This window comes from Adiantum capillus-veneris, chromosome 19 (assembly GCF_014529385.1).
Source record: "Adiantum capillus-veneris isolate H3 chromosome 19, ASM1452938v2, whole genome shotgun sequence".
Classification (NCBI taxonomy): Eukaryota; Viridiplantae; Streptophyta; class Polypodiopsida; order Polypodiales; family Pteridaceae; genus Adiantum; species Adiantum capillus-veneris.
Window position 1 is genome coordinate 68,358,095 of NC_140949.1, and position 12,279 is coordinate 68,370,373.

Below are 12,279 nucleotides of genomic sequence, written 5' to 3' on the forward strand. Positions count from 1 at the left end.
GCCCCTTCTTCCTAGTCAACCACGGGGGAATGTTGTAGTTGACGATTACAACGGGCCATACACTGTAAGATGTTGATCTTTGACCAAATGGATTTACGCCATCCATAGCCAGGCCTAAGCGCAAATTTCGAGCTTCCCTGGAAAAATCTGACCATGTTCCATCTATATGTTTCCACGCTACGCAATCTGCAGGAATTCGTGGCACACCATCCGAAGATTTATTCTCCTCATGCCATGATGCTAGGGCGGCCATGGACTTACATTCGAAGAAATGCTTGATGCGAGGAAGCAGAGGGAAATGTCGCAAAACCTTTTGTGGAATTTTTGTCCCGTGGAGATCTACTTGATATCTTTCGGAATCACATTTCGGACACTTCTCCATGTCTATGTAGATCCCTCTGAAAAGAATGCAGTCATTAGGACAAGCGTGGATAGAATTGTAATCCATCCCCAAGTTTCGCAAAATCTTTCTTGCTTCATCTCGGGAATCTGGCATCACATTGTCAGCTGGTAGTATGTGCTCTTTCAGCAATCTACACAACATAAAAATATGGTACAGTCGTGTAAAAATCTATCAGATCATTATACATTTAGAGTTTTATTAAAGTAAACTAATTGTAATAGATCACCTGAAAAGCGCTGTGACGCTAGTGTCACTCCATCCAAACTTTGCCTGCATGTTGAGAAGAACTAGGAGTGCTTTCAATCTAGACATACGTGCTCCATTATACAATGGCGTATCGGCTTCACTTTTCATATCATCATAGATAAGCCTTTCTGAATCCATGATCGTCTCGATCATTTCATCAATCTCGGGCTCAAACATTGCCTCGTTGGGAATGTGCTCTGCATGATCATCCCCCGAGTTGTCAGAGGCTACATCTTGTGGCCTCACATATGCTGCTTGACCAAAGCGCCTGCGAACACGTCTATTGGGTTGCAAGATTGCTGCTTGTTGGCCAGCGTCAAAGTCCGACGAGTTATAATTGGCAACAACTCGATCTATAATAGATGGATCGAACTTGCCAAATTCGCGAACGTGCTGCAAAGAAACACGTCTTGTCCGTCGCACAGCATGCTTGCATTGATTACAAGGACATAAGACCCTCGTTGAGAGATAGGTGTTTCGGTTGGACGGTCCCACATCCTCGTCACTACTCATAATGAGGATAAAAATCTTATAACCTGGACAACAAATTTAATATTCTATTGGCATTCTTCGTCTTATCTCTCTCTCTCTCTCTCTCTCTCTCTCTCTCTCTCTCTCTCTCTCTCTCTCTCTCTCTCTCTTTACCTCACATTCTCTAGTCATGTCCAATCCCTGCACACCTCGGTCTAGAGGTGCACGGAGATCAGAACCACCGGGTTATAATCTCGTCTTTATTGGTCAATACCTATATTTGTGGGTACAAGAAATCTACACACCCACGTCTACATGATACTGCATGTAGTGGACAAAACCCCTTTGCCTCTTCTCTAGCTGTAGCACTTCACAGCATCTTAACATCTTTTCACAGTAGATCTTTTCACTGTTCGTCTAACTCTAAACCCTAAACCGTAAGTAATTCTTGCGTGGACTCAATCTAACGTAAATAAGCGTAAATCTAAATAAACGTAAATCTAACTAAAAATAAACCTAAATCTAATTTAACGTAAGTCTACATCTAACCTAATCTTTAACGTCTTTTGGGATAGTTTCCTACGACGTTAAAACTCTCTTCTTGTTGTGTGTGTGTGTGTGTGTGGGTAAACCTAAATAAACCTAAGTCTAATCTAATATAACATAAATCTAAATCTAACGTAAATTATGTTATATTAAAAACAAAGAACTAAACTAACAGGGGTTATAAGAACCTTAAAACTGATTTAACACATAATTTTTCACATAACTCGGCAAGAGTTGGCATTCTCATCACTAAAGATGTGAGAGTTAACTTCCGGCAGTGACGCTGCCTCATCTCCATCCACATCTGACGACAGCAATTGGCCCTTTAGACCGTTCTTGCTCTTGTTACTAGCTTTGAAGTTGCTGTTGAATGACTAGAGGTTGTCTAGATGGTCATTGTGTCGGGGATGTAGTGACTCTTGCTGCCCTGAAGATCCACCTTCTTCCCTATCTTCTGAAGACATTTCACCAGTACTTTTGGATCGACGGAACCCACATGAGTGAAGGCAGCAATACCCTATATTCCATTGAGGGCTTTCTTCACCCGCTTCATGCAGGCATCGCAGTCTATGGAGACCTAAATCTAATCTAATATAACGTAAATCTAAATCTAGCGTAAATAAACGTAAATCTAGTTAAAAATAAACCTAAATCTAATTTAATGTAAGTCTACATATAACCTAATCTTTAACGTCTTTTAAGATAGTTTCCTACGACGTTATAACTCTCTTCTTCTTGTGTGTATGCGCGTGTGTGGATGTGTGTGCCAATAAAAAGAGATAAATGGTATAACCTTTCTATCACCCATGCCAAGTATGATAGATTGATTATGCTATTTCCCTCTTGAATAATAGGTCTTGAGTTCAACTCCTCGTCGGCTAGATCTTTAGGTCTTTTAATTTTAATTAGTTTCCTACGACGTTAAATTAGTTTCTCTCTCTTTCTCTCTCAATGTGTGTGCGTTTTTTTTGGATCGTATGCATGTTTTCTCTCTCTTTTCCTCTCTCAATGTGTGCGTTTTTTGTTTATGCATGTTCTCTCTCTCTTTTCCTCTCTCAATGCGTGCGTTTTTTGTTTATGCATGCTCTCTCTCTCTCTCTTTTTCTCTCTCAATGTGTGTGTGCATTCTTTGTTTATGTATGTGTGTGTGCGTTTTTGTTTTTGTTTGTACTCTCTCTCTCTCTCTCTCTCTCTCTCAAAAACACTATGTGTGTGTGTGTGTATGTGTGTGTGTGAGAGAGAGAGAGAGGGAGAGAGAAAGAGGGGAAGGGAACATGAGAATGAGGAGAGAGAAGGAGCATACCTGGCTCTCCTTCCTCTCCTCGTGTGTGTGTGTGTGTGTGTGTGGAGAAGAAAAAGAGAGAGAGAGAGAGAGAGAGAGAGTGAGGGAGAGCGTTATCTGCTCCTTGCTTGAGGGCGTCGAAAAACTCAGATCTGAGATCTGAGTTTTTGGACGCGCTCGGTTATTTTTTTAGCCCAGCCGACATCGCTATGAACGTCGTAAATTTCTTTATAAATTTGCGACGCTCATAGCGACGCCGGGAATTTTTTTTATTGAGCGTTGCTGTGTGAACGTCGCTAATATGAATAGCCTCTTGTAGTGACCCGCCACACACAAAAGTAGAGAGAGAGAGAGAGAGAGAAATTTATTGATCTTCTTTTGTGAAATTTGTCAACAGGGAGAAGCTTGAAGGTAAGAGGGACCATGTCGCCATCGAAAACTACGCCGTTTTACTAGTTTTCCTAATGTTTGTTGGTTTCTCATCTTCAAATTTAAAATTTAGAGGTAAATCTCAAAATTTGTAGGTGGGATTGCACTAAACCTAGGTTTTTTTTTAGCTCGTCCCAAGTAACATAAGATTATTGGAAGTCCACCTCTTGGCTAGATTTATAATTGGTAGCCCGGCATTAGAAGAGCAATTTTCACAATCAATGACAGAAAAGTAGAGCGAGTGACGTGGAGATGCGTGGCAGTGGATACACCACTTATTAAGCGAGGCTCAAAGCCTCAAAGGCTGTGGTGGAAGGTGGAAGGCTTAACGCAAGCCTCACGGCTGGCTGCTCTAGCTCGTTCTTCGGAATCTTCTCTATTCGTACTACAGTCTACGCATCGACTCTCTCTCTCTCTCTCTCTCTCTCTCTCTCTCTCTCTCGTGTCCATAGTACATACACACACACACAGTCCACAAGACATCTGGAATGAGGTGCCAGCGGACCAGTGACAACTGACCAGTACTCGTATTGTCGGGCCTATTATCCTTAGAAGGTAGGCCCATCTAGAAAAGGTACTACCGCCCCCACCTGCAGTACCGGCCATGCACTGAGCTCTTATATTAACACTCATGCTTGAAACGACGAGTGCACAGTGGACGCTCTCTCTCTCTCTCTCTCTCTCTCTCTCTCTCTGTCTGTGACTCGCATCACCAGATAACTCAAAAGCGGCGGTGACCGCTCTTGCACTCTACACCACGACGAGTGTTATCTCCCAACCCATGGCTTTGCTTCCTTACCCTCTCTTTTATTTTATTATGCGCTCGACCGAATTATTATGCAACTTGCAGAGCGCCAATCACATCATTCACTCTCTTGCCGCAATACATCCCGATCTGTGGTTGAATATCTGGGCGATGAGCCTCACATGAGGCTGCAAGTGCAGCTTCAGTAGGAGCCTTTCCCTCTCTTCCACACGTGTGAATGAAGCTGCCCTGCGTCCGCCTGAAACGGAGCCAGCAGGAGCAGCACAAGTCGTCTGCCAGCTGGCATGACAGCATTTCTGAATGGGGACCACACCTGCATTCTTGTGAGACGAGCAGGGACAGACTGTGCGACCCGACGCTGTCACCGCAGCCACGTCCGGTGCGAAATTCTCTTCGCCGGCGGAATGGCTGCCCAGCAGCCCTCGTCCGGCCAGAATGAGGGGCTTTTGAGCACTCTGAGCAAGCAAGTGGATGCCTTGTGCGGGGCTTACACAGAGAAGATGAGGCAGTTACACAGCATGCTGGACGTGGAAGAGGATTCGAGAGAGCGTACAGCGCGGCAGACAGCGGCAGGCAGGGCACTGTGGAATCATGTAATTCACGACCCTCTGGCGCGCTTTTTGGCAGGGGAGTCCCAATTGAGGAAGCTACAGGGTAAAATGGAAGAGGCAGCCGGAAGCAGAGAAACGGCGGGCGTCATGCTGGCGGTGCGGACGCTGTGGTTCGACGGAAAGATCGAGGCAGCGCTTCAACGGTGGCGGGAGGGCTCGGACTGCTCCGAGCTTGCACGACCACAAGTAGTTTTACTGGGCGCAGGTACGCCACATATTTTATCACGTTTCTAAAGTTTTGATTTCGGTGATAGGCTATACATAAAGGTAATAATAAGGATGCATGGTTATTTATTTTGTGAAGAGGTGGAGATTGCTTGAAACTGCTAAAAATTCCATACCTTTTAGGCCTATTCAATTGCACCCATCGTGCTTGAAACTGCCAAAAATTCCATACCTTTTAGGCCTATTCAATTGCACCCATCGTCCTGTAAACGAGGGATCAAGTATTTATCCCTAGTGTATCGAAAGGATGCGAGAGTGCCTGCAATTCATGGCGTCTAATCTCAATCATGGATCGCACCTCAAGGAACCCCTATTAACTAGAGACATGGCTCCCATCACGTGAACCTTGAACAAGTTGGTTGGGGAATGGGCATAAGTGTACACCCCCCTCAGGGTGTGAATAGCACCTTAGGAACAATCTCAAGAGACCTCAAAGATTTGATTGACCAATTTTGTGTGTGTGTGTGTGTGTGTGTGTGAGAGAGAGAGAGAGAGAGAGAGAGAGAGAGCTATGGGAATAAGGTTGTTGTGTAGTGCCACTAGTAGTATTTGAAAAATTGAGGAGGCGCTAGTGGTGCTCTATTGACCAGTAGTTAATTGAAACTTGTAACTATATTTCTTGTTGCATTGCATACCAGTGTTTGGAAAAGGTTTGCCTCAGCTTAGCCTAGAGCCGATTCAAAATCTAGATTAGCCAATTTGAAATCAAAGAAACGGGAAGGACTGGTAAAAAATACAAGGATTTAGCTCAAAATCTTGCAAATTTGAAAAATTTTACTAGTACTTTTGGCTTGCATATTTAGGAGGAGAAAACCCCGAGGGATTTGCTCTGTATACAAAACGGGATGCCACCTGCGAGCGCACAACTTTGATAAACCCCCAATATACGACTCATATTAGGGAATATGACCCCCCTTTCTACGCTTATACAAAAATCAAATGAAGAAAACTATCACACCCTTATCTTACATATAAAATTTAGGTTTCACATGATCTAACCGAGTAAAACTATCCAAAGAGTGTGTAGCATAGAGACTGGCAACGTACCAAGGAACCACTTTTGTTGATAACTAGATGTACCAGCCTCATTGTCTTCTAGTTTGACTTTCAATATATGTGCCTGATCAGCTGCACTCTGGCTACTCGTCTAATTCTGACCCATCCAAAGCTAGTGTAAATCAATCCTTGACCTGCTCCAAATTGGCCCTTATCTATGACCGGCTTGATACAAAATTTGATGTGTGACTTGAAAAAAACTTCCCCTAAATTCATCCAAGTTCTAGTGCACACTAGTGGCCAATTGCTACAAGTAATCAACCCGAGTCAAGTCCCCCCTCCCCCATGAATATGATGCCCTCCTCTCTTATTTTTAAGCTTGGGAGATAAATTAGTGGGGGCCGGTTTGCCCCGAACTTATACGTTTATGTAACTTGTAAAAAAACCCTTTTCCCTGCACTTATTGGTGCGATAAGTTTTCCATGGTGAATCCCCCGGGGAGACAACATGGCAGTCTGGAGAAAAAGACTTTTTGGAATATTGTTGCATACCTACATGGTGTTGTAATTGCTATGTGTTCTTTCAACAAAGCCAACACCTTTGTCCTCACGAACACTCAAGCTATTCTCAATTCGTGAGACACTCACTACAAGGTGGTACTTGAATAAACTTTCATAGTTGTTCTTTTGTCCTTGTTGGTCATAACAATATTTTCGTATGCTTGGGGTTACATATTGCATAGTATTTGATTGGTTAAACATTTGGTTCTTGTCAGAAAATGTGATCACCTATGCTTGCATCTTGAAGGCATGTGGTACTCTGTGAGTGAATATTTGCATGATTATTAGCTGAGAAGGCCATATACTTCAACAACATGTTTCTCCGCATCTAGGCCGATTGCAATGCATTGAGAGAGCACTTCACAAGCTACTAGTCAAAGATGTCTCTTGACTTCACTTATTGCAAGGTGTGTATGGACTAATATAGAGGGTATGTCAAAAATGAGTAGTGCAAAGAAGCTTTAAAATGCTTGTATTGATGGATGCATGTTAGATCCATTCTCCAAAAGTGATAAACTATCTTAAGGCTATTGTATGACTTTTATGCTAGCTTGTATATGCATCAAGGCATGGACCATCTCTAGGAAACTATAAAAGTCAAGGGATACATGTTCATTCAATGCATTGTGCCCGCCCTCTCGCAATCTACTTGCACTATGGCCTTTCACTAGTCACAACCATCCCACAAGGATATCTCGATCCTGCAGTAATGTAGGGTACAACCAACTTCTACCTTCTTTCAGGACAATTGCTCATTCTATTCTCGGGGGGTGCACTATGTGATCGTGTTAATGTATAATGCGAGTTCAAAAGCAGGGGTTTTAAAATGTAAAACTTTTAAAAAATTTAACCAAGATATATTAAAATAAGGGGTTTTTATATTCAATTTTGAAAAAAAATCCTAAAATAAGAGGTCATTTTACTCATTCAGACATATTAGAAGAAGGGTTTGTTTAATACGCCACAACCGCACATTATATAGGGGGGTATTGAAGGGTGAACCCCCTGAGATTCTATTCACCTCTCACTCTTATATAGTTATATATTGTATGCTTTTCATTTCACCATCAATATAACAAAGACTGTGTGTCTTCCATGATGTCATTTCTCTTAATCTATTCTATGATCAAGTAGTAAAAATGAATTCATTAAGCTACTCTAAATTGTCTTGTAATCATATCTTGATCTTGGACATAAGTTTTTTACAAACTATGCTTGCATCTTGAAAGAATGTAGAACTATACAAGAAGTCAACATGGTTGAACATATGAGTGCTGGGTTGGTTGAGAAGCACACATATATATCAAGTGTGGTGCACTTTTCAGAGGACAACAAACTGATGAGATTTTGGTTTGAAATATCATATCTTCAACTGTACTTATTGAAGGGTATGTCCACAAGAGTAGGACAAAGAACCTGATCTTTGATGTTTTTGCCAGTATGTATGTTGAGTGTAATGCACTTGCCATAATATGAAAGTTTTTCACAAGTTTAAGGTCCAAGCTGTTGTCTCTTGCACTATGGTTATTACAAGGTATGTCTGTTGACATGGCATGGCAAAGAAGCTAGACTAAGCTATTGTATTGAGTATGTATGCTATTGTGGTGTGATAAGTTGGTATGTCTCTTGGTAAGGGGGCAAAGAAGCAGTAAGGTTGTTTTGGCTTTGATGCATATGAAGTGCATTCCACTTGTGAGACCACGTCATTGAAAAGTTTCTAGTGCATGATGTTGTCATTTGGAGGTGGTCAACTGATATGCTATTATTGGAATCAAGAGTGGAAGAAATTTTTGACCAGTAGGGCTCGACAAAATGTAATAATTGTTGAAACGTTGTGAGTTTAAAATTCTTGACACAAAGAAGATACTCATATAAGTTAGGGAGTACAATATTTTGTCTCCCATTCATCTCATGACTTAGAGATTCCTCATTGTTGACATTGTAATTGTTAGCATAGTATTTGATTTCGAGCTTTTTATTTGCATCTTCAAGAGTTGGGGATTCCTCATTGTTGACATGGTCTCTGTTCTCATTGTATGAGGCCTACAAGATGTGACACTCAACGCTATCTTGATTATTGTATTTTTATGTTGGTTGGATTCGTGATAAGGTTGTTCACTTTCTTTTTGTTGTGCAGGGTTTAGTGGGATTCACATTATTGGCCTGTCAAAAACAAAAAAATTCACTATCCACATAGTGCAAGGACACTCTAAAGATAAGAAAAATCTGAAGAGAAAATAAAGGAAAAGATAAACACAAATGCACCAATGTGCACTCACCCACATCTTTATATGTACTCAAAAGATCTTCTGACTTTTCACCTTGATGTGTCTTTTCATTTCCTAAAATCACCCTTCACTGATGCATTTAAGATATTTTGAAAGGATTTTTACTTTTTCGAGATTGGGGGGCCCTAATTTGGCCTGTCAATAAGGAAAAGGGCAATAGAATTAGGTATACAGATGTATTTAGCCTGTATGTTGTGTTTTGGTCTTCTTTTTTTTTGTGTTGCAATTAGCCATGCTCTTATTGTTAATGGTCTTCTCAATGTCTCATTTGTGCTCAATTTTCTGTAAAAAATTTCTAAGCCTACTCTAAAGGATGCCTTTGTGTGTGGTTCTGGCAGGCATGGACACGCGCGCTTACAGATTAAAGTGTTTGGAGGGTTGCGTAGTGTTTGAGGTGGATCTACCAAAAATCCTGGCCTTTAAGAGCGCGCTGTTAAAATGTGCAGCTGGAACGGACAAAACGGAGGAGGCACCATGTCCGGGCGGACGAGAAGAAGAGGCGGGGGCCGAGGACTTGGAGCCCTACGCGGCCCGCGTGGAGAGGGTGGCGGCTGATCTGGCGACAGAGGAGTGGTGGGACAAGCTGAGGCAGGCAGGCTTCAATGCGGGGGAAGACTCGGGGGCTCCCACAATCTGGGTGCTGGAGGGGCTGCTGTACTATTTGAAAGATGCAGAGGCGCGTGCCCTTCTGAGGCGAATCTCAGCCAGTTGCGTGACAGGCACGCTAGTGCTGGCCGATTTCATGAATGAGTTCTCCACCCATCTCAGCTCTGAGCTTCAGACTCAGTTCTACTTCCACAGCGACTGGCCCGAAGAGCTTCTTCCCACGCTGGGCTTCTTCTGCGTCCGCGTCTCCCAAATGGGCGACCCCGACGCCCATTTCGGCCTCATCAACGACAACCCTCTCAGCCTCTTTCACCGTCTCCGCCACACCCCTCGCTACTGCCGGCTCGGCCCCGATGGAAGCCCTTGCCGTCGCCTCTTCCTAGTCCAATGCTCTGTCGCTTGAACTATTTGTATACTCTAAATTTCATCATGTCAGGAACTTGAGATTTATTTCATACTAGTACTCCCTTGCCGCCTTCGGGGGACTTCTCTCTCTTTTTCTCTCTCCCTCTTCTTACCATGCTCACGGGCTTCTCTCATTTTTGGAGTTTAGCTTTCATGTCGTAGATTTTGGCACTTGTAAAGGGCTACCCCTTCCGTTATATTATGTTAGTTTAGATGCATGAGAGAGAGAGAGAGAGAGAGAGAGAGAGAGAGAGAGAGAGCATGGTGAGTGGTCTATGGTCTTGTACGTCCATGGGTTAGATTTTCAGATGTGTCACCCCTGAATACATCACAAGGAGTTTTTGACATGTTACCATATAGCAATTAGCTTTGGGTTCCATGTACTTCCTAGATCTAAGCAGTAAGTAAATAGGATTTTGATAGATTGAACTAGCAAAATCATAGTTTTCTATCTGGAAAGTCAATAATCGCTACATGAAATTAGCCACTTCCAAGTACCTCTGGACTTTCCATATAGTAATTATATGAAGTTGGTACATAGAAGTAGTAAATCTTTGGTCTAATGCAATCATATATAATGATTATGCTCACTTGCAAGTTAGAAATAGAAAATTCTAAGTCCAATGTAATTACTATATAGTAACTATGTAGTTGCTACTTAGATATAACATATTTTAAGTCCAACACACTCACTATATAGAAAGCATATCTTTCCACATCACAATATAGTGACGATTTGGTACTAAGTACTAACCATATTGAGTATAATTGTAATATGTAATGTCTTTGACATAAAGACCTTTAATCTATTTTTTCTATAAAACCTTTTTGATATGCATGTAGTATATTGGTTCTTATGTTATGTTTGACCTTAAGTTATATCTTGACATTTTTATAATTACTCATAAGTCATTTTTACAAACAAACATAAAATTGTATTGTAATGCATATCCCATGACCTTGGCAACATAATTTTCCAAGTTTGAGCACTTATCCATTGCATTTTCTCCTATCTTAAAGATGTTTTCTTTTGAGAAGGTAGATTGTGTGGTGCATGCATTCCCTACTACAAGGGGCAGGAGATTCATAACTTTAAAGATTGAATGTCTATATTAAAAATCAAATCGGACAACGCGGAATGATTGAGCATGTTTGATGTGTTGCAACATGTACGTGCATGCAGTGTTGTGTGAAAACGGTGGTTTTCCTGCGGATTGTGTTGAGATATGAAGGTGAACTCTAGTGGTTGGGATGTTGTGTATATCATGGGCTATAGAGAGATGTTTGTTTGTGTTCCAGGTGTGCTCCCCTTTTTCTCTTTTCATCTTCTGGTGCCCCCAATGAGGAGCACACTGATGCTCCAATTTGAAGACTGAAAGCGGTGTTTGAAGCCGATAGATAATTGGCGGATTGTCAAAGAATGTTTGATGGTCGGATTTGAAGCTAGCAGATATGGTGGAGCCAAGCTTTGGCTCCATGTTTACAAAGTGTTGAAGACTGGGTAGCCGATTTTGAGTTATAGATGCTATCGATGCATATGGTGACGGATGAGGAAAAGCTACAGATGGTTTCGTTGTTGATGGACATACGTACAAAGATATGGTTTGATAGTTTGAAGAATGCTAATCAAAGTTCATGGTAAGAGCTACGAAGTCAATTTTTAAAGAAATTTCGAAAGGTGATTTCTCTAGCGGAGGCTGGTGCAAAGCTAAGGACGCTACACCAAGATGTGAGTAAAGAGTTTATAATTTTTTTTGGAGAAAACTAACATCTATTGGAAGCAATTAGAAATTGCTACGGGAGGCAACCAGTACCTAAAGTTGTTGAAGTTGCTAGAGTCCTTGCATCGAAAGATCAGAGAAAAGGTGGAATGCGGTGCGGATGCCTATGATGATATAGTGTATCTGGCCAAGGTGAAGAGTAGAAAGGTGAAGAAAAAGCTAGAGCTGAGCTTGCTGAAGCTTGCGGATTATATGCCTGCCTACTGTAGCAGTGGGTAATATGGTTCAACCAAAGGCGGTGCCGGTTGTTTGAAGTACAGAGTGTGTTGAGGTAAGACTGTTGGTTGATTATTCTCCTTGGAGGTTTCTTATTTATGGTGTGCATGTACCGATGGTGGAAGAGCTTGCCAACAAGGATAAGCCTCTTGTCGAAGAGAACCTGTGTGCTGAGGACCCGAGGAGGTCACCTAATAAAAATGTAACCTATCACGTGAATTCAACAGAAGGGTATTTAAAGTTCTTGAAACTTACAGAAATATATATACAAAAGGGCATTAATTTTTCAAATTTGAAAAAAATTTACAGAATTTAAAAGAAAAAGGTACATTATATTCTTAACAAAATTCATAGATAAGGGGTTTTACAAACATGTCTTGAACGCACGTGATATGGTATTTTTACACATAGTGAACCCCCCGAGGTTGAGGAACCAATTGATGTCAAG

At 41.7% G+C, this 12,279-nt stretch overlaps 1 protein-coding gene across 1 annotated transcript; it reads left to right on the top strand.

The window, feature by feature from the left end:
• Nucleotides 1–4,207: 4,207 nt before the first annotated feature.
• LOC147434190 (Leucine carboxyl methyltransferase) lies at nt 4,208–9,920 on the top strand. Its single transcript, XM_086490754.1, has 2 exons — nt 4,208–4,959; nt 9,162–9,920. The coding sequence occupies exons 1-2, from the start codon at nt 4,428–4,430 to the stop codon at nt 9,830–9,832; spliced, it is 1,203 nt and encodes a 400-aa protein (XP_086346880.1). The 5' UTR covers nt 4,208–4,427; the 3' UTR covers nt 9,833–9,920.
• The last annotated feature ends 2,359 nt before the right edge of the window (nt 9,921–12,279 follow it).